General features: G+C 39.0%; 1 protein-coding gene across 3 annotated transcripts in view; it reads left to right on the plus strand.

The window, feature by feature from the left end:
• The first annotated feature begins 3595 nt into the window (after positions 1–3595).
• The window catches only part of FAAH2 (fatty acid amide hydrolase 2), a 297578-nt gene continuing 274337 nt past the window's right edge, over positions 3596–26836 (plus strand). For all 3 annotated transcript variants that reach the window (XM_078362584.1, XM_078362586.1, XM_078362585.1), the window contains exons 1-2: positions 3596–3906; positions 16032–16114. In XM_078362584.1, the coding sequence (XP_078218710.1) occupies positions 3715–3906; positions 16032–16114 (275 nt within the window). In that variant the 5' untranslated portion in view covers positions 3596–3714. The remainder of the gene's footprint in view (positions 3907–16031; positions 16115–26836) is intronic.

Here is a 26836-nt window from a genome sequence, read left to right on the forward strand (position 1 = left end):
TGTGCCATCGTGCCTGGCTAATTTTTGTATTTTTGTAGAGATGGTGTTTCATCATCTTGGCCAGGCTGGTCTAGAACTTCTGACCACGTAATCCACCTGCCTCAGCCTCCAAAAGTGCTGGGATTACAGGCGTGAACCACCGCACCCAGCCTACCTTTGATTTTTAAATAGATGATCATTAACATAAATGCTCCCTGACTTTAATAGGGAGATTGTGTGTGTGCGCGCGCGCGTGCACACACACACACACACACACACACACACACACACACACACAGAGTTATCACATAACATTTCACTTTAGTTTTTTCCCTTTTGGGACAAAAGGTGATTTCTCTTGTGTCTTTTCTTTATACTCAGGAAAATGGACAGTGTCCATTTCCTTGCCCAGTGCAAATGAATATAAAGCACTATGATGTACTAGAAAGGCACTGTCAAAAGCTTTTCACACATACTTTGGTAATGGCATAAAGGCAGACAATTACACCAATGGAACAGAATGCAGCACAGATAAAAACTCTTGCATACATGGTTAAATGAAGAGTTATTTTTACATAATTTATTGCAGCATTATTTGCAAAAGCCAATAGGTGAAAGCAACCCAAATTTCTCTCACCATATGAGTGAATAAATGTAATTTGGAATGTAAAAACAATAGAATAAGGCCGGGCACAGTGGCTCATGCCTGTAATCGCAACACCTTGGGAGGCCAGGGCAGGAGGATTACCTGAGGTCAGGAGCTCAAGACCAGCCTGGCCAATATGGCAAAACCCCATATCTATTAAAAATACAATAATTTGGCCCAGGCACGGTGGCTCAAGCCTGTACTCCCAGCACTTTGGGAGGCCGAGGCGGGTGGATCACGAGGTTGAGAGATCGAGACCATCCTGGTCAACATGGTGAAACCCCATCTCTACTAAAAATACAAAAAAAAAAAAAAAAAAACTAGCTGGGCATGGTGGTACGTGCCTGTAATCCCAGCTACTCAGGAGGCTGAGGCAGGAGAATTGCCTGAACCCAGGAGGTGGAGGTTGCGGTGAGCTGAGATTGCGCCATTGCACTCCACCCTGGGTAACAAGAGCGAAACTCCGTCTCAAAAAAAAAAAAATACAATAATTAGCTGGGCATGACAGTGGGTGCCTGTAATTCCAGCTACACAGAAGGCTGAGGAAGAAGAATTGCTTGAACCTGGGAGGCAAAGGTTGCAGTGAGCCAAGATGGTGCCACTGCACTCTAGCCTGGGAAAGAGAATGAGACTCCATCTCAAAACAAAACAAAACAAAAAACAAAAACGAAAAATACCAACAACAAAAATGGAATATTACTCAGTAATTAAAAAGCAGGAAATTTAACATCTATTTTAAAGATAAATCTTAATGGTCTTATGATAATTGTAATACGTCCATAACAAAAAGTATGAATCCACTTATATGAGTTATCTAAAGTAGTTACACTTTTAAAAAGAGAAAATAGAATGGTATTTGTAAAGGGCCAGTCAATGGGGAAAACAAGTAGTTGATTCATGCATAGTGTGTATTCATTTTGAGAGATAAAAAATTTCTAGTGATATATTGCCAACAATGTCGATATACTTAACATGATCTAACTGTTAGTATATAATTAAAATATTTATGACTAAAAAACCTGAAACTTTACATGCATATGTGATTTAATTTTCATAACACCACATGGAAGCTGTTATTCTACTTTACAGATGAGAAAATTCAGCCAGGGACATTAAGTGATTTGTACAAGGTCAAAAACATAATGAGTGCTGGATCTAGGATTTGGATTCAGGTCTGTCTGGTCAGTGCCCAATCAGTGAGCATTCTTTGTACCTCAGCTTCACATATTGGTCATTTTCAACTTAGATAAAGTAAAGTTAGACAGAAGAAAGATTTTCATTTTGACAAAACTTTTTCTGGTAAAGAAGATTCACTCAGCTACAGACTTTGCTCAGAACTGTAATGGAGCCTAGATTATGACAACCTACTTTATCAGCTTGATTTACTGGATCTGCTAGATATGCCTGTCATGATTAACCTGCTTTCTGCCAGGTGTTTGAATTAGTCCAGAAGTGTTGTGATGACACATTCAGTATCCACCTAAGTTTTGCAGGTGAAAAAACAGTTCCCTGGATGACTTCGCCATTTCACCCACCCAAGGCCTTAGATGCTAAGGTCTAATCCCTATCTTCAACATTCGTTATTTCATAATCTCATACATTTAACCTACAAACCTGTATTGACTTCACATCAAGCTCTATGTTAGGCTCTGGCAATACAAAGAGGAATTAGAATGGCCCTGTTCTTCAATGAATTCATACCTAGATGGGGCATAGATACGAAAACCTAGCACATAATAGAGGGTTGTAAGTGCTATAATTTCGATAATCTATTGAGTGCAAGGTTACAAAAGAGTGGCATCACACCCAGTTGGAAGTTCAGGGAAGACTTGCTAGAAAAGGTGGCACTTGTCCTGAACTAGATAGAGAGGTTGGGAAAGCAGATGCAAGAATATAGAGGGAATAGAGAACTTTCAGGTAGTTATTTGTCAGGAGGTTAGCATATGAGGGATGGAAGGTGTTAGGAATGAAACATAGTTTTTTAGACACCAGTCATGAGACTCGAATGCCAGATAAAGTATATGGGTCTCTAACCTGAGGAAAATTGAGGATTATTGCAGAGTTATTGGCAGGGGAGTAACATTGTCAGATTTGTATATTACAAACAACACTTTATAAACAAAGGCAGGGTGATCAGCTAGATTATTTGTAGAAGTTCACGTAAACATCAGTGACATTCGAGCCAGACCTAGTTAAGAGGGAAAGGCATTAGTTGGACTTGGTGATTATTCATGAGAATGAAACAAATGTAAGAATCTGAGATGATTCTAGATTTTTGGCATGGCTGACTGGGTGGATGAAAATGCTGTCTGTAAACCTGTAGGAGCAGCAGATTGTGGAGAAAAGGATGAGTTTGGACATGTTGAGTTTGAAAGATCTGTAAGACATTCAAATGAAGAAGTCAAAAAGGCATTTCAAGTGTCTAGTTTAGGAGAAAGCCTGGAGATTTTATATTCATCAGTACTACCTGTTAGTGATCTTATAAGCATTAAAGAATATTCATATGGAAAAAAATATTTATGCTTGCCATTTAGTTGTTTGTTAAGCACACTGAATATTTGCATACAAAAGTACAACACTTTTTTCACAGGTACAGCTGAAATATAAAAACTGCCACTTATATTACTATAACAACTACCACGTATACTATTTACCATAAATTATGTTAAATGTTTTTCTTTATTATATGGTGTTTATGGCAACCTTTGATGTAAGGGTAATTATTCCCATTTTTTCATAAGAGTAAACTAACTTTGAGACATAGTGTAAATTGGCCAGGGCTACACAGTAGCAGAACTGGGGAATTCCAAGAACAGTGTTTTTTTTTTATGACTCACTTTCCGTCTTGGGTTACACCAGCACTAACAACAGGTAATATTGCACACAGGCAGCTGCTGGGAAGTCTCCGCCCCCATCTCTGGCTAGAAGCCCTGCAGGTAATGATAAACAAGCTCCTGTGGAATTGTGGGTAGATACTGGACTTGTAAACTAAAGGCTTCACAAACACCTCTTTGCTTAGTCTTTTTCTCCTCCTTTCCCCCGGTGCACGGAACCCTCAAGCACTAGGACCGTGTGGAATCCAGGCTGCGATGGCACCTTCATTCACTGCCCGCATTCAGTTGTTTCTCTTGCGTGCGCTAGGCTTTCTTATAGGCCTAGTAGGCCGAGCAGCTTTAGTCTTAACGGGCCCCAAGTTTGCCTCAAAGACCCCCCAGCCGGTGACTGAACCATTGCTTCTGCTTTCGGGAATGCAGCTGGCCAAACTAATCCGACAGAGAAAGGTGAGAGTGCAATTCACAAGAGGCTGGAGGAACAGGTCTTTTAGCTGGATCCAGGAAGCTTTTGGTGGCTTTGGTTGTGGTTTCCTTTCCATCCTCTGCTAAGGCGACTTGACTTAAGAGAGGTATTTACTGGGGATAAAGGGAGACTTCTGGGTGCTGTAGTACGTTTATTTTTATCAAGGACATTTACTGTGGGCATGGGTTGGACTATTTTGGCACCCTCATAGTCCTTCCTATCCATTTGTCCTATTTGTGCATAATTATTGTGTGTGGGGTAAATCAGGTGTGGGTTTCAAATTGATTCTCAGCCATCTCAATGGGTCTCTCTCGCCCTCTCTCTTTCCCTTTCTCTCTCTCTCTCTTCCTCCCTCTCTCACAGGCCGCAGATCTACCTGCTGCTTACCATTTAACCAATTCTTTAAAAAATTTATTTAAAATAAAAGTAGTACTTGGTCTAAGATAGTAAAAGCTGTGTCTACCATATATTTAGAGCATAGCATATGTGAAATACTATGCCTGGGTACTTAAACATATTCTATTTCACAGATGCGGTTATATAGGTAATATTCACATTTTATGTGTAAGGAAACTGAAGTAAAATGAAACTGAAGCAAAACGTATACACAAAAATTGTTGAAAATTCTTAATTAAAAATTTAAGCAGCTCATTCTTTCTTTATAGAGTTGTGCAGGCAGGACTATTAATCTCTGTCACATGAATGACTGGTTACCTAGAGACCTTGGGCTACAGTTTAGTATTCTTTATTTATACTCCACTTGTTTTTATCTCTCTGCTGTTTCATTTGTTTTTGTCATTGCTTTATTTCCGGAATCTACAATACTACTTAACAAAGAATAGGCATGCAGTAAATACTTTATGAGTCTCTCAGTATGTGCTCCTGAATGCATGAATTAATAATGTTTGTATTACATTCTGGTTACCTTTCAAAGACATATCCTGTCTTCTTGCTGTTCCCCTTCCCCAGCCTCTATTCACTCATGCGTGCTTTTCTAACAGTTAGGGAGGCAATGAGATGTATTCAGTTGGTGCAAAAGTTATTGTGATTTTTTAAATTGTTATTTTCGCCATTACTTTTAATGGCGAAAATCACAATTACTTTTGCACCAACTTAATAGTAGAAAGATAATAGATTTCAAATTTTTGACTGTCTGTCTATGGTTGTGTGACCTTGTGCCATGACAATTGCAGATAATACACAGCAAGCACCTGACACATAGGATATTTTGTATCGTAATGATTAGAAGAATGGACTCTAGAGCCAGACTGCCTGGATTCAGAAATCCTAGCTCTCCTACAGTCTAGCTCTGTGATCTTAGAAACATTGATTAACTTTTTGTGCCTCTGATATCCTTTGAGAAAACTTGATTTGATAATGGAATCTACCTTTTAGAGTTGAGGTGAATTAAATGAATTTATATACATAAAACTTATAGAACATTGCCTAGCATAGTAGTCTTATACATAGTCCTATATAAATCTTTACTATTACTATTATCAGGTTTTTGGTAATTAGCCATTTTCATTCATGTTTGCCCATGAGAAGAGATAATCTAGATATAGTTTATCTAGATTTATAAAAATATTATAAAGGGGAGAGGTGGAGTGGATACAAAGTCTTATTTATCCTTTAGTTTCTGTCTTTTATATACAAAGAAATATTGTTGCTGCAAAACAACTAAATTTAGCAAAGACCTACTATGTGCCACTTGATAAGGCAAATATTTTACTTAGATTTTTGTGAATGGAATCTTCATAATAACATTTTGATGTGTCTATAATTATCATCATCTTACAGAATAGGAAAATAAAGTTTAGAGCTTTCTAATAGCTTGTCCAATGACACACAGCTACAAAGTTGTAGAATCAGGTGAATCTTACTCAATTTTTGTTGGCACTTTATGGAAGAGTAATGCTTCTTGATAATGAGCTGTGACTGAACAGTCAGTTTCCTATGAATCAGCGTCTACTATCTTTATGTTTGCTTTTGTGTCCCTATATGAGTACTCTTCTTTCAGGCTACCTGTATGTCATCTGAGCTGCCACAGCCTCACTTGGTATCTGAGATTGGGTCTTTACAAAAAAACATCAACTTACGCCCACCTCCATACATAGGCTGGTCATTGTTTTTGGACATTTGGATGTTTGATTTTGTTGATGATTTCAAAGTTGATGAAATTTTGAAACTGTAAATCCCACTCACAAATAATCTAATTACATATATATGAGGATATCCTCATTCATATTTTATTTGTAAAAGTACTAGTAAAGGCAAATCAGAGGTCTGATTAAATATGCTACAATATGTCTATATATTTGATAGTATGCATCAAGCAAAAGAATGAAGTGGCTCTTTATGTAAAAGATATGAAATGAGTTCCAAGACATTTTATTTTCTTTATTTTATTTTTAAAAATTTTTATTGTATTTTAGGTTTTGGAGTACATGTGCAGAACATGCAAGACATTTCCTTAGGTACACACATGGCAGTGTGTTTTCCTTCCGTTCTCCCCTTCACTCACATTTGGCATTTCTCCCCAGGCTATCCCTGCACAGCTCCCGCCCCACTGGCCCTCCTCTTTCCCCCCAATAAACCCCAGTGTTTAGTACTCCCCTCCCTGTGTCCATGTGTTCTCATTTTTCATCACCCGCCTATGAGTGAGAATATGCGGTGTTTCATTTTCTGTTCTTGTGTCAGTTTGCTGAGAATGATGTTCTCCAGGTTCATCCATGTCCCTACAAACCACACGAACTCATCATTTCTGACTGCTGCATAATATTCCATGGTGTATATGTGCCACATTTTCCCAATCCAGTCTATCATCGATGGGCATTTGGGTTGGTTCCAGGTCTTTGCTATTGTAAACAGTGCTGCAATGAGCATTCGTGTGCATGTGTCCTTATAGTAGAACGATTTGCAGTCCTTTGGATATATACCCAGTAATGGGATTGCTGGGTCAAATGGAATTTCTATTTCTAAGGCCTTGAGGAATGGCCACACTGTCTTCCACAATGGTTGAACTAAATTACACTTCCACCAACAGTGTAAAAGTGTTCCTTTTTCTCCACATCCTCTCAAGCATCTGTGGTCAGTCTCCAGATTTTTTAATGATCGCCATTCTTAACTGGCGTGAGATGGTATCTCAATGTGGTTTTGATTGGCATCTCTCTAATGACCAGTGATGATGAGCATCTTTTCATATGATTGTTGGCCTCATATATGTCTTCTTTTGTAAAGTGTCTGTTCATATCCTTTGCCCATTTTTAATGGGCTTGTTTGTTTTTTCCTGTAAATCTGTTTGAGTTCTTTGTAAATTCTGGATATCAGCCCTTTGTCAGATGGGTAAACTGCAAAAATTTTTCCCATTCTGTTGGTTGCTGATTCACTCTAGTGACTGTTTCTTTTGCCGTGCAGAAGCTGTGGAGTTTGATTAGGTCCCATTTGTCTATTTGGGCTTTTGTTGCCAATGCTTTTGGTGTTTTGTTCATAAAGTCCTTGCCTACTCCTATGTCCTGGATGGTTTTGCCTAGATTTCCATCTAGGGTTTTTATGTTGCCAGGTCTTATGTTTAAGTCTTTAATCCATCTGGAGTTAATTTTAGTGTAAGTTGTCAGGAAGGGGTCCAGTTTCTGCTTTCTGCACATGGCTAGCCAGTTTTCCCAACACCATTTATTAAACAGGGAATCCTTTCCTGATGGCTTGTCTTTGTCAGGTTTATCAAATATTGTATGGTTGTAGATATGTTGTGTTGCCTCCGATGACTCTGTTTTGTTCCATTGGTCTATATCTCTGTTTTGGTACCAGTACCATGCTGTTTTGATTACTGTAGCCTTGTAGTATAGTTTGAAATCCGGTAGTGTGTTGACCCCGCTGTGTACTTTTTGCTTAGAATTGACTTGGCTATGCAGGCTCTCTTTTGGTTTCATATGAAGTTCATGGTGGTTTTTTCCAGTTCTGTGAACAAAGTCAATGGTAGCTTGATGGGGATAGCGTTAATTCTGTAAATTACTTTGGGCAGTATAGCCATTTTCACAATATTGATTCTTCCTAACCATGAACATGGAATGTTTCTCCATCTGTTTGTGTCCTTCTTATTTCGTTGAGCAGTGGTTTGTAGTTTTCCTTGAGGAAGTCTCTTATGTTCCTTGTGAGTTGTATTCTTAGGTACTTTATTCTTTTTGTAGCAGTTGTGAATGGTAGTTCGTTCTTGATTTGGCTCTCTTTAAGTCTGTTATTGGTGTAGACGAATGCTTGTGATTTTTGCAGATTGATTTTATATCCTGAGACTTTGCTGAAGTTGCTTATCAGTTTCAGGAGTTTTTGGGCTGAGGTAATGAGGTCTTCTAGGTATACGATCATGTCGTCTGCAAATAGAGACAATTTGGCTTCCACCTATTTTATTTGAATGCCGTTTATTTCTTTTTCTTGCCTGATTGCTTTGGCTAGAACTTCCAGTACTATATTGAATAGGAGTGGTGAAAGAGGGCATCCTTGTCTAGTGCCAGATTTCAAAGGGAATGCTTCCAGTGTTTGCCCATTCTCTATGATATTGGCTGTTGGTTTGTCATAAATAGCTTTTATTACTTTGAGATACATTCCATCAATACCGAGTTTATTGAGGGTTTTTAGCATAAAGGGCTGTTGAATTTTGTCGAATGCCTTCTCTGTGTCAAAAGAGAAAGTTTTTTGATGTGCTGTTGCAATCGGCTTGCTAATATTTTATTGAAGATTTTTGCATCTATGTTCATCATGGATATTGGCCTGAAGTTTTCTTTACTTGGTGGGTCTTTGCCAGGTTTTGGTATCAGGATGATGTTAGTCTCATAAAATGATTTGGGAAGGATTCCCTTTTTTTCGATTATTTGGAATAGTTTCAGAAGGGATGGTACCAGCCCCTCTTTGTGTGCATGGTAGAATTTGGCTGTGAACCCATTTGGACCTGGGCTTTTTTTGTGTAGTAAGCTCTTAATTGCTGCCTCGACTTCTGACCTTGTTATTGGTCTATTCATAGTTTCAGCTTCCTCCTGGTTTAGGCTTGTGAGAACACAGGAGTCCAGGAATTTAACCATTTCTTCCAGGTTTACTAGTTTATGTGCATAGAGTTGTTTGTAACATTCTCTGATGATGGTTTGAATTTCTGTGGAATCTGTGGTGATTTCCCCTTTTTTATTTTTTATTGCATCTATTTGGTTGTTCTCTCTTTTCTGTTTTATCAGTCTGGCTAGTGGTTTTTCTATTTTGTTGATCTTTTCAAAAAACCAGCTCTTGAATTCATTGATTTTTTGAAGGGTTTTTCGTGTCTCAATCTCCTTCAGTTCAGCTCTGATCTTAGTTATTTCTTGTCTTCTGCTGGGTTTTGAGTTTTTTTGATCTTGCTCCTCTAGCTCTTTCAATTTTGATGATAGGGTTTCAATTTTGGATCTCTCCATTCTCCTCAAATGGGAACTTATTGATATATATATTTTTCTAGAGACTGCTTTAAATGTGTCCCAGAGATTCTGGCATGTTGTGTCTTCATTCTCATTGGTTTCGAAGAACTTCTGTATTTCTGCCTTCATTTCATTGTTTATGCAGTCAACATTCAAGAGCCAGTTGTTTAGTTTCCATGAAGCTGTGCAGTTCTGGGATGGTTTCTGAATTCTGAGTTCTAACTTCATTGCACTGTGGTCTGAGAGACTCTTTGTTATGATTTTAGTTGTTTTGCATTTGCTGAGGAGTGCTTTACTTCCAATTATGTGGTCAATTTTAGAGTAGGTGTGATGTGGTGCTGAGAATAATGTATATTCTCTGCCTTTGGGTTGGAGAGTTCTGTAAATGTTTATCAGGTTTGCTTGTTCCAGGTCTGAGTTCAAGTCCTGGATATCCTTGTTGATTTTCTGTGTGGTTGATCTGTCTAATATTGACAGTGGAGTGTTAAAGTCTCCCACTATTATTGTGTGGGAGTCTATGTCTTTTTGTAAGTCATTAAGAACTTGCCTTATGTATCTGGGTGCTCCTGTCTTGGGTCGGTATATGTTTAGAATCGTTAGCTCTTCTTGTTGTATCGATCCTTTTACCGTTATGTAATGGCCTTCTTTGTCTCTTTTGATCTTTGTTGCTTTAAAATCTATTTTATCAGAGATGAGAATTGGAACTCCTGATTTTTTTTGCTCTCCATTTCCTTGGTAAATCTTCATTCATCACTTTATTTTGAGCCTTTGTCTATTCTTGCATGTGAGATGGGTTTTCTGGACACAGCACACTGATGGATATTGGTTTTTTATCCAGTTTGCCAGTCTGTGTCTTTTTTTTTTTTAATTTTTATTGGATTTTAGGTTTTGGGGTACATGAGCAGAGCATGCATGACAGTTGCAAAGGAACACACATGGCAGTGTGCTTTTCTTTCCTTCTCCCCTTCACCCACATTTGGCATTTCTCCCCAGGCTATCCCTCCCCACCTCCCCCTCCCACTGGCCCTCCCCTTTTCCCCCTAATAGACCCCAGTGTTTAGTACTCCCCTTTCTGTGTCCATGTGTTCTCATTTTTCATCACCCACCTATGAGTCAGAATATGTGGTGTTTTGAGAATATGGCTAAATTACTTTGGGCAGTATAGCCATTTTCACGATATTAATTCTTCCTAACCATGAACATGGAATGTTTCTCCATCTGTTTGTGTCCTCTCTGATTTCTTTGAGCAGCGGTTTCTAGTTCTCCTTGAAGAGGTCCCTTACGTTCCTTGTGAGTTGTATTCCTAGGTATTTTATTCTTTTTGTAGCAATTGCGAATGGCAGTTCGTTCTTGATTTGGCTTTCTTTAAGTCTGTTATTGGTGTAGACGAATGCTTGTGATTTTTGCACATTGATTTTATATCCTGAGACTTTGCTGAAGGTGCTTATCAGTTTCAGGAGTTTTTGGGCTGAGGACAGGGGTTCTTCTAGGGATACTATCATGTCGTCTGCAAATAGAGACAATTTGGCTTCCTCCTTTCCTATTTGAATACCCTTTATTTCTTTTACTTGCCTGATTGCTGTGGCTAGAACTTACAGAACTATATTGAATAGGAGTGGTGAAAGAGGGCATCCTTGTCTAGTGCCAGATTTCAAAGGGAATGCTTCCAGTTTTTGCCCATTCAGTATGATATTGGCTGTTGGTTTGCCATAAATAGCTTTTATTACTTTGAGATACGTTCCATCGATATCGAGTTTATTGAGGGTTTTTAGCATAAAGAGCTGTTGAATTTCGTCAAATGCCTTCTCTGTGTCAATGGAGATAATCATGTGGTTTTTGTTTTTGGTTCTGTTTATGTGGTGAATTACGTTGATAGACTTGCGTATGTTGAACCAGCCTTGCATCCCCGGGATGAATCCTACTTGATCATGGTGAATAAGTTTTTTGATTTGCTGTTGCAATCGGCTTGCCAATATTTTATTGAAGATTTTTGCATCTATGTTCATCATGGATATTGGCCTGAAGTTTTCTTTTCTTGTTGGGTCTCTGCCGGGTTTTGGTATCAGGATGATGTTGGTCTCATAAAATGATTTGGGAAGTATTCCCTCTTTTTGGATTGTTTGAAATAGTTTTAGAAGTAATGGTACCAGCTCCTCTTTGTGTGTCTGGTAGAATTCGGCTGTGAACTCGTCTGGACCTGGGCTTTTTTTGTGTGGTAGGCTCTTAATTGCTGTCTCGACTTCTGACTTGGTTATTGGTCTATTCAGTCTGTGTCTTTTGATTGGTGCATTTAGTCCACTTACATTTAGGGTTAATATTGTTATGTGTGAATTTTATACTGCCATTTTGATGCTAGCTGGCTGTTTTGCCCGTTAGTTCATGTAGATTCTTCATTATGTGGATGATCTTTAGGATTTAGTGTGATTTTGGAATGGTTGGTACTGGTTGTTCCTTTCTATGTCTAGTGCCTCCTTCAGGAGCTCTTGTAAAGCATGCCTGGTGGTGACAAAATGTCTGAGTACTTGCTTCTTTACTTATCTTTTTTTCACTTCTGAAGCTCAGTTTGGCTGGATATGAAATTCTGGTTTGAAAGTTCTTTTCTTTAAGGATGTTGAAATTTGGCCCCCACTCTCTTCTGGCTTGTAGTGTTTCTGTCGAGAGATCTGCTGTGAGTCGGATGGGCTTCCCTTTGTGGGTGACCTGACCTTTCTCTCTGGCTGCCCATAGTATTTTCTTTTTTATTTCAACCCTGGTGAATCTGGCAATTATGTGCCTTTTGGTTTCCCTTCTTGCGGAATATCTTTGTGGTGTTCTCTGTATTTCCTGCACTTGAGTGTTGGCCTGCATTGCTAGGTGGGGGAAATTCTCCTGGATAGTATCCTGAAGCATATTTTCCAGCTTGGATTCATTCTCTTCATCACATTCTAGTATACCTATCAAACGTAGGTTAGGTCTCTTCACATAGTCCCACATTTTTTGGACTTTTTGTTTATTCCTTTTTGCCCTTTTTACTCTAATCTTCGTTTCTCGTTTTATTTCATTGAGTTGATCTTCAGCTTCTGATGTTCTTTTTTCTGCTTGGTCAATTCAGCTGTTCAAACCTTTGCATGCTTCACGACGTTCTTGTGTTTTTCACCTCCTTCAATTCATTCCTATTCCTCTCTAAGTTATCCATTCTTGTTATCATTTCCTCAAATCTTTGTTCAAGTTTCTTAGTCTCTTTGCATTGATTTAAACATGTTCTTTTAGCTTACAAAAGTTTCTCATTATCCACCTTCTGAAGTCTAATTCCATCATTTCGTCACAGTCATTCTCCGTCCAGCTTTGTTTCCTTGCTGGTGAGGAGTTTTGTTATTTCGTAGGAGTCGAGGTGTTCTTGTTTTGGGTGTTTTCCTCCTTTTTTCGCTGGTTTCTTCCCATCTTTGTGGATTTATCCACCTGTCATCTGAGTAGTGGCTGACTTTTCGATTGGGTCTCTTAGTGGACGCCCAGATTGTTGATGATGTAATATTTCTGTTACTTGGTTTTTCTTCTGCCAGTCTAGCCCCTCCACTGTATGACTGCTGAGGTCCGCTCCAGGCCCTGCTTGTCTGTAGTGCACCTATAGCAGCTGCGGAACAGTGAGGGATGCTACCAGTTTCTATTTCTGCTATCTTTGTCCCAGAATGATGCCTGCCACATGTCAGTCTTCTGGATATAGAGGGTTCAGGGAGCTGCTGTACTTTATATGAGCTCAAGTGCTGATCTGTGAGTTCTGTTGTTCATTCAGGGCTTTTAAGCTATTACATTTTATTCTGCTGCAGCATAACTCATAAAAAAACCCTTTTCTTCTCAGATGCTCTGTCTCGGCGTGTTGGGGCTTTCTTTGTGAGTGTCTGTTGCACTGCACTGCCCAGCTAGGAGGCAGTCTAGTCACTATTTGCCTGCTGAGGCTCTGCCCTGCTGGTGTGAGGTCCACCCTGTTGCTGCAGGCTCTGCCCTGCTGCTGCAGTCTCCTCCCTGCTGCAATGGGCTATGCCCTCTGGTGGAGTCTCTCAGTTGTGGCGGGTTGCCTCGGTAACAGCAGGCTAGTCAGCAATGGGACTGTACCTCAGTAGGGGTGGGTTTTCTCGGTAATGGCAAGCGCCCCTCCCCCACCGAGCTGCACCGTCCTGGGTTCAGCTGTGCCCGCAGTGAATCTCTCCACCCGGAGCATTTGGAATCGCTGTTTTGTTTGCGCCACTGTTTTGGCCTAAACGCCATTTCCCTGGAATATCCTGGCCTGGCTCACTGTCCAAGTTCCATTCAATCAGATGGATATGCCAATCTGCCCTCTCAAGTCTCAGATTGCCATATCAACAGGGCACCCGGACCAGTGCACTTTGTGCAGAGCATTGTGGAGTGCCGCTGCGCTGCAGCGCTGGCTGCCGGCTGCACCGGTCGCCAGCTTCACCAGCCCAATCTGCTGTGCTGGTGTCCCGCGTCTCTTTTATACCTGAGAATTTTCCCGTTCCGTGGGCAACAAAGATCCGTCTGGAAATGCGGCCCTGAGTCATTCTCTGCGCATTCTCTGAGAGCTTCAATCCTGGGTTGTTCTCACCATGCCATCTTGAGTCGGTCCATCTCTACTTCTTAACTCTTGGTTTTGCAGAGATGGTGTATACTGTTAAGTTTCAGGATATTACTGAAATAATATCTATTTTTTATTGATTATTTACTGGAACAAATATTTGCCAGTTTAGTACATATACATATATTTCTGAACTCCAATTTATATTTAATTTCAGCAGAGTTTATTCCTTATATTCCTGCTCATTGTTTGGAACTCTCTTACACTGGTATATTTCTTACTTCTGTTTTTTTTTTTTATTGGATTTTAGGTTTTGGGGTACATGAGCAGAGCATGCAAGACAGTTGCGTAGGTACACACATGGCAGTGTGCTTTGCTTTTCTTCTCCCCTTCACCCACATTTGGCATTTCTCCCCAGGCTATCCCTCCCTACCTCCCCCTCCCACTGGCCCTCCCCTTTTCCCCCCAATAGACCCCGGTGTTTAGTACTCCCCTTTCTGTGTCCATGTGTTCTGATTTTTCATCACCCGCCTATGAGTGAGAATATGTGGTGTTTCATTTTCTGTTCCTGTGTCAGTTTGCTGAGGATGATGTTCTCCAGATTCATCCATGTCCCTACAAACGACACGAACTCATCATTTCTGATTGCTGCATAATATTCCATGGTGTATATGTGCCACATTTTTCCAATCCAGTCTATTATCAATGGACATTTGGGTTGATTCCAGGTCTTTGCTATTGTAAACAGTGCTGCAATGAACATTCGTGTACATGTGTCCTTATAGTAGAACGATTTATTGTCTTTTGGATATATACCCAGTAATGGGATTGCTGGGTCAAATGGAATTTCTATTTCTAAGGCCTTGAGGAATCGCCACACTGTCTTCCACAATGGTTGAACTAATTTACACTCCCACCAACAGTGTAAAAGTGTTCCTTTTTCTCCACATCCTCTCCAGCATCTGTTGTCTCCAGATTTTTTAATGATCGCCATTCTAACTGGCGTGAGATGGTATCTCAATGTGGTTTTGATTTGCATCTCTCTGATGACCAGTGACGATGAGCATTTTTTCATATGATTGTTGGCCTCATATATGTCTTCTTTCGTAAAGCATCTGTTCATATCCTTTGGCCACTTTTGAATGGGCTTGTTTGTTTTTTTCCTGTAAATCTGTTTGAGTTCGTCGTAAATTGTGGATATCAGCCCTTTGTCAGATGGGTAGACTGCGAAAATTTTTTCCCATTCTGTTGGTTGCCGATCCACTCTAGTGACTGTTTCTTTTGCCGTGCAGAAGCTGTGGAGTTTCATTAGGTCCCATTTGTCTATTTTGGCTTTTGTTGCTAATGCTTTTGGTGTTTTGTTCATGAAGTCCTTGCCTACTCCTATGTCCTGGATGGTTTTGCCTAGATTTCCTTCTAGGGTTTTTATGGTGCCAGGTCTTATGTTTAAGTCTTTAATCCATCTGGAGTTAATTTTAGTGTAAGGTGTCAGGAAGGGGTCCAGTTTCTGCTTTCTGCACATGGCTAGCCAGTTTTCCCAACACCATTTGTTAAACATGGAATCCTTGCCCCATTGCTTGTTTTTGTCAGGTTTATCAAAGATTGTATAGTTGTATGTATGTTGTGTTGCCTCCGGTGTCTCTGTTTTGTTCCATTGGTCTATATCTCTGTTTTGGTACCAGTACCATGCTGTTTTGATTACTGTAGCCTTGTAGCATAGTTTGAAATCCGGTAGTGTGATTCCCCCCGCTGTGTTCTTTTTGCTTAGAATTGACTTGGCTATGCGGGCTCTCTTTTGGTTCCATATGAAGTTCATGGTGGTTTTTTCCAGTTCTGTGAAGAAAGTCAATGGTAGCTTGATGGGGATAGCGTTGATTCTGTAAATTACTTTGGGCAGTATAGCCATTTTCACGATATTAATTCTTCCTAACCATTATTTCTTACTTCTTACCTTCAACATAGACTTCTTATACTTCTTAGACCTCATATTTTGCCTCATGGGAAGCTATGCTTGGTAATTCACTGATAGTGTCTTGAAAAATTATTAATGTACACTGCAGTCTTACAAAATACTTGCTGAATGAATTGTTTAGCCAATAAATGCCTGCTAATATATTGTATTTTGCAGGTGAAATGCATAGATGTTGTTCAGGCCTATATCAACAGAATCAAGGATGTGAACCCAATGATCAATGGAGTTGTCAAGTACAGGTGAGTGTTTTCACTCTCTCAAGGAGTCATTAATGGTGGTTTTTGTTTTACTTCTATCGTCATGACAGTCTTATCATATTTCCTGAATTTTTCTATGTGTCCTTCCCTTGTTTTCACTGGGAACTTCTCTGACATATAATTTTTGTATTTTGTCTTTTGTTGAGTGTTTATAAGTATTTGTCTGCAAGCCTCCTCCTATTAACTGTAATATTCTTGATGGCAAGGACTAAATTTTATTGGTTTTGCATATTCAACATCCAGAACAAGGCTAAGGTTTGGTTGGCATCATCAAGCTTTTAGCAAATGAATTAATATTTGTTAGTGACTCTAATAGTAGAACCCGACCTCCCACGGACACATTTTCCAATGTGTATTTAGCATAGTTGATAGTATTTCATATAGATATCATATATGTTACTTCCATGTCTCTGCTAAGTAAACACTCCTCAGCAGCTCTGAGGTATTAGAGGGCCAAAAGCTTGGATTACTCTTTCTGTAATATTCTATTTAATGGGTAGCACAGTTATTCTTAGCACACCACGACATATGGTGCCACTGTGTAGATCTCAGCCATTCATGTACCATCTTTAGGATTTTTTTCTTGTTTGCATATCAACTCTGTTGTTGTTAATATACTTATTAAAATGGAGTCACTTATCCTAATTTAATCATTTAAAAATGAAACGTTCTCTCACAACTCATATAAAAAACTTACCATTTAACATGGATTGTTAATGTAATTTGAATGAAAACTAACCAATATTATGAAATTATAAACACAAACTATTTTAATGAAATATAATGACTGCATCAAATGTATTTGTATCATGGTAGATTCCTTATTTTTATTTTATTTTGTGTTTTCCTTTTTTTGAAATTGTATTTTAGATTTGGGAGTACATGTGAAGAACATACAAGATTGTTGCATAGGTACACACATGGCAGTGTGATTCGCTGCCTTCTTCCCCATCACCTATATCTGGCATTTCTTCCCATGCTATCTCTTCCCGACTCCCCACCCCCTGCCGTCCCTTCCCTATTTCCCCCAGACAGACCCCAGTGTGTGATGCTCCCTTCCCTGTGTCCATGTGTTCTCATTGTTCAATATCCGCTTATGAGTGAGAACACGTGGTGTTTGATTTTCTGTTCTTGTGACAGTTTGCTGAGAATGATGGTTTCTAGGTTCATCCATGTCCCTATAAAGAACATGAACTCATCATTTTTTATGCTGCATAGTATTCTATGGTGTATATGTTCCACATTTTCCCTGTCCAGTCTATCATCGATGGACATTTGGGTTGGTTCCAGGTCTTTGCTATTGTAAACAGTGCTGCAATGAATGTTTGTGTGTATGTGTCCTTATAGTAGAACGATTTATAATCCTTTGGATATATACCCAGTAAGGGGATTGCTGGGTCAAGTGTAATTTGTATTTCTAGGTCCTTGAAGAATCACCACACTGTCTTCCACAATGGTTGACCTAATTAACACTCCCACCAACAGTGTAAAAGTGTTTCTATTTCTCCACATCCCCTCCAGCATCTGTTGTCTCCAGATTTTTTAATGATCACTATTCTAACTGGTGTGAGATGGTATCTCAATGTAGTTTTGATTTGCATCTCTCTAATGACCAGTGATGATGAGCATTTTTTCATATGATTGTTGGCCTCATGTATGTCTTCTTTTGTAAAGTGTCTGTGCATATCCTTTGCCCACTTTTAAATGGGCTTGTTTGTTTATTTATTGTAAATCTGTTTATTTCTTGTAAATTTGTTTATTTCTTGTAAATCTGGATATCAGCCCTTTGTCAGATGGGTAAACTGCAAATTTTTTTTCCCATTCTGTTGATTGCTGATTCACTCTAATGACTGTTTCTTTCACCGTGCAGAAGCTGTGCAGTTTGATTAGGTCCCATTTGTCTATTTTGGCTTTTGCTGGGAAAATAACATGGACGCTTTTGGTGTTTTGGTCATGAAGTCCTTGCCTACTCCTATGTCCTGAATGGTTTTGCCTAGATTTTCTTCTAGGGTTTTTATGGTGTTAGGTCTTATGTTTAAGTCTTTAATCCATTTGGAGCTAATTTTAGTTTAAGGTGTCAAGAAGAGGTCCAGTTTCTGCTTTCTGCACATGGCTGAGAGATAATAGTACAAAAACTGGTTCAACATTGCATAGTCATTGCGGTCTTGATTGTGTCACCCACCAGACTGTTAGTTTTTCAATGGCAGGGACCATATCTTTTTTTATATCTTATTGTTTTCAGTGTCTAGAACATGATCTTATATGTAGCATTTTTTTAGTAAGTAACAAATTAATGTACCTGTGTTTAGACAATATCTGTTTTGGAGCTCCTGAATGCAGTTTTGTCGAACACTCTGCAACCTGCTGTCTTCCTATATCTTCCTGGATTATGACTTATTGTTCACTGTTTTTCTTGCTTGCCTGGAAAAGTACAAATTTGTTACTAATTTTAGACTTTCCTCCCTGGAGCATCTACTGTTATTCATTTCATCCGATAGGTATATGCTTTCCAATCTTTGAATGACATAGGCAATGGTCAAGGCAAACTTTCTGGGAGCCCTGAAGTCCAGAGATTTCAAGATTCAAAATAAACACAAAATCACACAAACCTGGGACAAAACTCTTCCTCTGTTAGTTATTATATTAGCATAGGCATGTTTTTGAATCTCTTTGAATCTTTGTTTTATTCTTTCTTAAGTGGGAAAACAACATGGACACTCAAAGTTTATAGTTTCACAAATTTAAATGCTTGAAAACTCTTTCATTCATTCTCACAAATGGTTATTGAATGCTTGCTATATGCCTCCTAGTGTGCTAGGTGTTGAATATGTAAGATTAGCAAAACAGCCCCTGACTTCTTTCACCTCCCAGTCTGGTGGTTGAAGCACACAAGTAACCATTATTTACAGCACAGTGGAATTAGTGCTCTGATAGGGGAAGAAAAGAGTACTATGGGAGCATAGAGGTCACTAATCAAACACTGGAGAGGTGTCAGGAAAGGCTTCTTGGAGAAAGTAATGCAATATGTTGCTTTCCACTAAAAAGCTATTCAAGAGGTGGGATCCTTTTTGGATTTTATTTCCCTACTACTGGCTGTACTCGAATCACTGAGCAAATGCAGAATTTCAGGATATGTCGATTTTTAAAAAACCCTCTCAGACCTCAGTAAAGTATTTCACTCAACCCACACTGGCCAGCCTATGCATCATCTGGTGCCACAGCCACCCTTAGGCCCTATACTCTTTTTGTTTCCATAGAAGCAATGGTAAAGTTTTTTGGCTGAGGTGCCTTGTTTTAGCTTGGTTGAAACTATGGGGATTTCCTTGGTCTCAGGAGTCCAGTGCTGCCCTGTGGCACTGAGGCCACATAGAAGGGTATCCAAATTGCTTTATGCCTTTATCAACCTTCCCTTGGAAGTTCTCTGCTTGTGTCTGAAGTTTGGGCAATGCTAATGAAGGGTATTTCAAGACCTTAGGAGAGTGCACATAGTTAAGGCACCTTTTCTTCATCCTTGGAAAAAACAGGACTGGGGAGGCTGACCGTCCTGCCTCACCTAGTTGGGAAACTCCTGGAAGCCAAGTGTTGCAGAAACCATGTCTTGCATAAACAAATATTATGCCAATAAATGGTGCTGACAACATCAGTATTAGCAGGTCTTGTTGAAGAAATAGCTACTACAATTCTTCCCATTTTTTTTCTGATATTGTTGTAACCCAGTGAGTTAGAAGAAATGTGCCATGCTCTAAGTTCCAAATTAAGAGTCCTTTATTGATTTGCTGGCCACTGAGAGATGACTAATGCTCAAAATTCTCTTGGCCCCCAGGAAGGGGCCTGATTATCATTTATACTTTGGTTTAGGTAGGGGAGGGGAGTACTTAACTGAAGCGGAATTTTACAGAAGCAGAAAAACAGGTTTGAGGAAGGGGCTGCAGGCACAGATGGTTTCCATACAATTACCAAGAAGGGGAGCAATCAGGCTCCTTCTACACAATGATCAAAGGGAAACTTTTTTCTTACAATAGCAGTGGGGAGGTATGCCAAGCAGGATGCAGTTACAATGATTCCAAGTGTTAAGAACAGTATGCTTCAATGCTTCTAAGTGCAGCGTGACCCAGTTATGCACCCAAAGGGGCTGTGGTAAGGAGGGAGAATCCAGTTTGGAGTTTACAGCTAAAATGGAGCCAGTTACAGTAGCCCAGGGTAGATTATTAAAATATAAAGGCTTGTAACCCATTTCCTAAATTGCATGTTGCCACTTCTCTAAGCTCTGTGGTTTGGGTGATATGGTTTTGGCTTAATCTGTAATTCTAATCTTTTGATTTTCCTGACAGGTATTTTTGTTGACTGTCAGGAAAACCTGATGATATTAGTAATGATGGTAGTGATAGCCACTATTTACTGAGGGGCTCTTCTGGGCTAGGTTCTGTGTTTATGCATTATCACATTTAAACAACAAAGCATATATATGCTATTGTTACCACCATTTTATAGCTGGGGAAACAGTTTAGCAAATTCTCACCTGCAAGGTTGTATAAACACTCCATCCAGATCAGTCTCTCTCAAAAGCCTACCATTTGACTATTCTGCTACACTGCCTTTTGGATGGCCAGGTTCTTTGCATTTGTAAAAGGCCAGATTGCAACAGTTTCAGATTAATATTTTGCTCTGCCTAATTCTCTATTACAACTGTCTCATTTTTTAAACATAAGTAAGCTTCTTAAAAATGTAGCCAATACTTATTTCTTCTGAATCCTTACCTCTTGTTTACACCTACACTCATGGAATTCTAGCTTCTGTTCCTATGACTCAATTAAAAATAGTTTCTAAATCTCTCAGTTTGGATTATTTTCACTGCAAATAACAGAAAACCCAATTCAAAATGACTGAAAATAATAGGGAAAACATACTATCCCACAAACCAGTTAAGTCTTTTGGTAGGTTAGCTCCAGAATTGACTCAGGAGATGAAAAATGTCATCATTAGCCTGTTCTCAGTCTTTTGCCTTGGATATTCTAGTTTGTAAGCCTTAATAGACTATATCTTCTCATTATCATAAAGTGGCTGCCATGCCTTTTATCTCAAGAGCCAAAATTGTGACCAGAAGCCACTGGTAAACTGATTTCTGGCAAGGTGAATTAACATCACTGTGATTGCACTAAACAAATAAGAAATCACACACTTAAGGTTAGAGGTTGGGCCTATTTCCCCTAAGGCATATGGCAATACAATTAAGAGAGATGTTCAAAAAATCGAAGTTATGTTTATAAAGGGAAAAAGTGGGTCTTGGATAGGCAGCCAACAATGTCTGCAACTCTTCACAATATGACTTTGGGTAAGTCCTTAACTTCTCTTTGTATCAGTTTCCTTATAAATATAATGAAGCAGTTGTTATTTATGTACCTAATGGGATTATTGTGAGCAGTGAGCAACTTAATGAATTTAAAACGCAATGATCGGCACATAAAATGGACTCGGTATATCATACTTGTTGGTATTATTATCAAAATGGTAAGTTAATGCTGCCTTTGGCTTCTAGACAATGCCCTTCTATTATTTTATTATTTATCTCGTACACATCTAAATACATTTTATTCTTCTTTACATTATGATTCTGTAATATTTTATGTGTGTGTATGTGTATATTTCATATATATAGTTATAAATATAATTAGCCTTGGTCTTCTAAGACTTCAAATATCGTCTGAACACTGGTTACTCCCAGAATTTTATCTGCAGCCCAGACCTTTCCTGTAAGCTCTGTTCTTATATGTGTATATCAACTTACTTGACACCTCTACCAGGATGTCCCATGGGCACCAAGAGTCAAAATATTTAAAATCAAACTCATGAAGTGTCAATTTCAGTGAATGACACTACCATCTACTACAATACAGAAAAACTGAAAAAAAAAAACTTTTTCATTCCTCACATTCTAATCTTCTAACATTTTATATAAGTTCTACCTTCTAAATATCTCTCTCAAGATCTCATCTGTAAATAACTCTACTTTTCTTCATCTCAACTGCTGTGACTTTATTCTCAATCACCATCATCTTTGCCTACTGCAGTAATCTTTGTTTCTAGTTTTGCCTTTCTTTCCCATACTTTTTACTTTGCAAAGGCCAAAGGGTATCTGTAAATCACTAAAGAGATCATGCTCTTTTCCTCCTTTAAACATTTCAATATGCAGACTCCTTAGAATGTCAGGTAAGGACCCTTCGTAACCTGGCACACCTTAGTTTTTCAGTTGTATCTTATGCCATTCTCCACATATAAATTCCTTTTTACTCCACTAGGTTATTTTTGCTATTCATCTGAAGGGTCCCTTCTAGTTCAATCTAGCTTTTTAAGTTATTTTCACCTCCTAATCCCAGACTTTCTTCTTCAGCTACTATCCCACCTGATATCTATCACTCTGAGTACTCTTTTCCCCAAACTGGTGTCAGACTAGGACATTGTGCCTCAAGGTTTTCTTTCCTGACATTTCCTAAACACAAGGCTACAGGCCTTTTTTTGTTTTTTTGCCTTAGATGAGGCTTACATCCAAAGAAGCTTTCAGTACCCAGGCGTCATTTTAGGCATGTGAGTATTTTACTGAGGTTTCAAGTTTGTGCCTATTGGAAATATTGGTCTTAGGTTTGCAACTCCTTCTAAATTGGCAACTGAAAACTTTTTTTTTCCAGAAAGTGGGTAACTTAAACTTCACACCCTTCTGCTTCTTTTTGTGCAACCAAAGTGTAAGGGATGGGATATAAGCAAAACAAAAAGTGTCCCTTTCCCCGAGTAGACCAAATTTACCTTCAAGACCCCCAGAATGTGTAATACATAGAGTATTGGCCTTTGCTCCACAAATGGCAATGATGCTACCTTGTAACTAGCTATAGACATACAGAAATGTCTACAGTTTCTGAATGGCTGTGCTTACAATGTTTTTTTTCATTGCAACAGAATTGCACTTATACTCGTTTATGGGTGTAAAACTGTAGCACTGTGGCCAGTAATCATAGAGATTCTCAAAATTTTACAATTTATGAGGCATTTGGACAACTGGACCCTGGGAAGTTCAAGGACTGATGCAGCTCTGGACTCTCAAAAGTAGGGGATTTGTGGGCCTTCATTTTAGAGATAATTTTATCTGTTTCACTTGGCTCTGGTGTCCAAATGTACATATATCCTTTGTTATCTGAGTATTGCTGACCCACCAATAGAGGTATATGCATCAAAGCCAAGTTTTTATGACACCAGTTTTCACCCCTATCAGTGGGCAAGTAGTACTCAGAGAACAAAGGCTATACAAATACCTGAATACAATTTTATTAAAATGGGCCATGTTTTCTCATCCCTTCATCTTCCTATTTTCTCTTCTTGGGGTTCTTTTCCTCTGTAGTAAGAAGTGTTAGTAATATCAGTGATAGTTAACACTTGTGTGCTTACAGTGTTCCAGGTGCCATTGTAGTGCTTTACAAATTAAGTAACTAATTAAATCATATCAACAATTCTATGAGGTAACTATTTTTTTTAAATTTTTTATTGGATTTTAGGTTTTGGGGTACATGAGCAGAGCATGCAAGACAGTCGCGTAGGTACACACATGGCAGTGTGCTTTTCTTTTCTTTTTTTTTATTTTTTTTATTTTTTACTGGATTATAGGTTTTGGGGTACATGAGCAGAGCATGCAAGACAGTTGCGCAGGTACACACATGGCAGTGTGCTTTGTTTTTCTTCTCCCCTTCACCCACATTTGGCATTTCTCCCCAGGCTATCGCTCCCCACCTCCCCCTCCCACTGGCCCTCCCCTTTTCCACCCAATAGACCCCAGTGTTTAGTACTTTCCTTTCTGTGTCCATGTGTTCTGATTTTTCATCACCCACCTATGAGTGAGAATATGCGGTGTTTCATTTTCTGTTCCTGTGTCAGTTTGCTGAGGATGACGTTCTCCAGATTCATCCATGTCCCTACAAACGACACAAACTCATCATTTCTGATTGCTGCATAATATTCCATGGTGTATATGTGCCATATTTTTCCAATCCAGTCTATTATCAATGGGCATTTGGGTTGATTCCAGGTCTTTGCTATTGTAAACAGTGCTGCAATGAACAATCGTGTGCATGTGTCCTTATAGTAGAACGATTTATAGTCTTTTGGATATATACCCAGTAATGGGATTGCTGGGTCAAATGGAATTTCTATTTCTAAGGCCTTGAGGAATCGCCACACTGTCTTCCACAATGGTTGAACTAATTTACACTCCCACCAACAGTGTAAAAGTGTTTCTTTTTCTCCACATCCTCTCCAGCATCTGTTGTCTCCAGATTTTTTAATGATCGCCATTCTAACTGGCGTGAGATGGTATCTCAATGTGGTTTTGATTTGCATCTCTCTGATGACCAGTGACGATGAGCATTTTTTCATATGATTGTTGGCCTCATATATGTCTTCTTTCGTAAAGTATCTGTTCATATCCTTTGCCCACTTTTGAATGGGCTTGTTTGATTTTTTCCTGTAAATCTGTTTGAGTTCTTTGTAAATTCTGGATATCAGCCCTTTGTCAGATGGGTAGACTGCGAAAATTTTTTCCCATTCTGTTGGTTGCCGATCCACTCTAGTGACTGTTTCTTTTGCTGTGCAGAAGCTGTGGAGTTTCATTAGGTCCCATTTGTCTATTTTGGCTTTTGTTGCCAATGCTTTTGGTGTTTTGTTCATGAAGTCCTTGCCTACTCCTATGTCCTGGATAGTTTTGCCTAGACTTCCTTCTAGGGTTTTTATGGTGCCGGGTCTTATGTTTAAGTCTTTAATCCATCTGGAGTTAATTTTAGTGTAAGGTGTCAGGAAGGGGTCCAGTTTCTGCTTTCTGCACATGGCTAGCCAGTTTTCCCAACACCATTTGTTAAACATGGAATCCTTGCCCCATTGCTTGTTTTTGTCAGGTTTATCAAAGATTGTATAGTTGTATGTATGTTGTGTTGCCTCCGGTGCCTCTGTTTTGTTCCATTGGTCTATATCTCTGTTTTGGTACCAGAACCATGCTGTTTTGATTACTGTAGCCTTGTAGTATAGTTTGAAATCCGGTAGTGTGATGCCCCCTGCTGTGTTCTTTTTGCTTAGAATTGACTTGGCTATGCGGGCTCTATTTTGGTTCCATATGAAGTTCATGGTGGTTTTTTCCAGTTCTGTGAAGAAAGTCAATGGTAGCTTGATGGGGATAGCATTGATTCTGTAAATTACTTTGGGCAGTATAGCCATTTTCACGATATTAATTCTTCCTAACCATGAACATGGAATGTTTCTCCATCTGTTTGTGTCCTTTCTGATTTCATTGAGCCGTGGTTTGTAGTTCTCCTTGAAGAGGTCTCTTACGTTCCTCGTGAGTTGTATTCTAAGGTATTTTACTCTTTTTGTAGCAATTGCAAATGGCAGTTCGTTCTTGATTCGGCTTTCTTTAAGTCTGTTATTGGTGTAGACGAATGCTTGTGATTTTTGCACATTGATTTTATATCCTGAGACTTTGCTGAAGTTGCTTATCAGTTTCAGGAGTTTTTGGGCTGAGGCAATGGGGTCTTCTAGGTATACTATCATGTCGTCTGCAAATAGAGACAATTTGGCTTCCACCTTTCCTATTTGAATACCCTTTATTTCTTTTTCTTGCCTGATTGCTCTGGCTAGATCTTCCAGTACTATATTGAATAGGAGTGGTGAAAGAGGGCATCCTTGTCTAGTGCCAGATTTCAAAGGGAATGCTTCCAGTTTTTGCCCATTCAGTATGATATTGGCTGTTGGTTTGTCATAAATAGCTTTTATTACTTTGAGATACGTTCCATCAATACCGAGTTTATTGAGGGTTTTTAGCATAAAGGGCTGTTGAATTTTGTCAAATGCCTTCTCTGCATCAATTGAAATAATCATGTGGTTTTTGTTTTTGGTTCTGTTTATGTGGTGAATTACATTGATAGACTTGCGTATGTTGAACCAGACTTGCATCCCTGGGATGAATCCTACTTGGTCATGATGAATAAGTTTTTTGATTTGCTGTTGCAATCGGCTTGCCAAAAATTTATTGAAGATTTTTGCATCTATGTTCATCATGGATATTGGCCTGAAGTTTTCTTTTCTCGTTGCGTCTCTGCCGGGTTTTGGTATCAGAATGATATTGGTCTCGTAAAATGATTTGGGAAGGATTCCCTCTTTTTGGATTGTTTGAAATAGTTTTAGAAGGAATGGTACCAGCTCCTCCTTGTGTGTCTGGTAGAATTCGGCTGTGAACCCGTCTGGACCTGGGCTTTTTTTGTGTGGTAGGCTCTTAATTGCTGCCTCAACTTCAGACCTTGTTATTGGTCTATTCATAGTTTCAGCTTCCTCCTGGTTTAGGCTTGGGAGGACACAGGAGTCCAGGAATTTATCCATTTCTTCCAGGTTTACTAGTTTATGTGCATAGAGTTGTTTGTAATATTCTCTGGTGATGGTTTGAATTTCTGTGGAATCTGTGGTGATTTCCCCTTTATCATTTTTTATTGCATCTATTTGGTTGTTCTCTCTTTTCTTTTTAGTCAATCTGGCTAGTGGTCTGTCTATTTTGTTGATCTTTTCAAAAAACCAGCTCTCGGATTTATTGATTTTTTGAAGGGTTTTTCGTGTCTCAATCTCCTTCAGTTCAGCTCTTATCTTAGTTATTTTTTGTCTTCTGCTGGGTTTTAAGTTTTTTTG

This window comes from Callithrix jacchus, chromosome X, assembly GCF_049354715.1.
Source record: "Callithrix jacchus isolate 240 chromosome X, calJac240_pri, whole genome shotgun sequence".
Taxonomy (NCBI): Eukaryota; Metazoa; Chordata; class Mammalia; order Primates; family Cebidae; genus Callithrix; species Callithrix jacchus.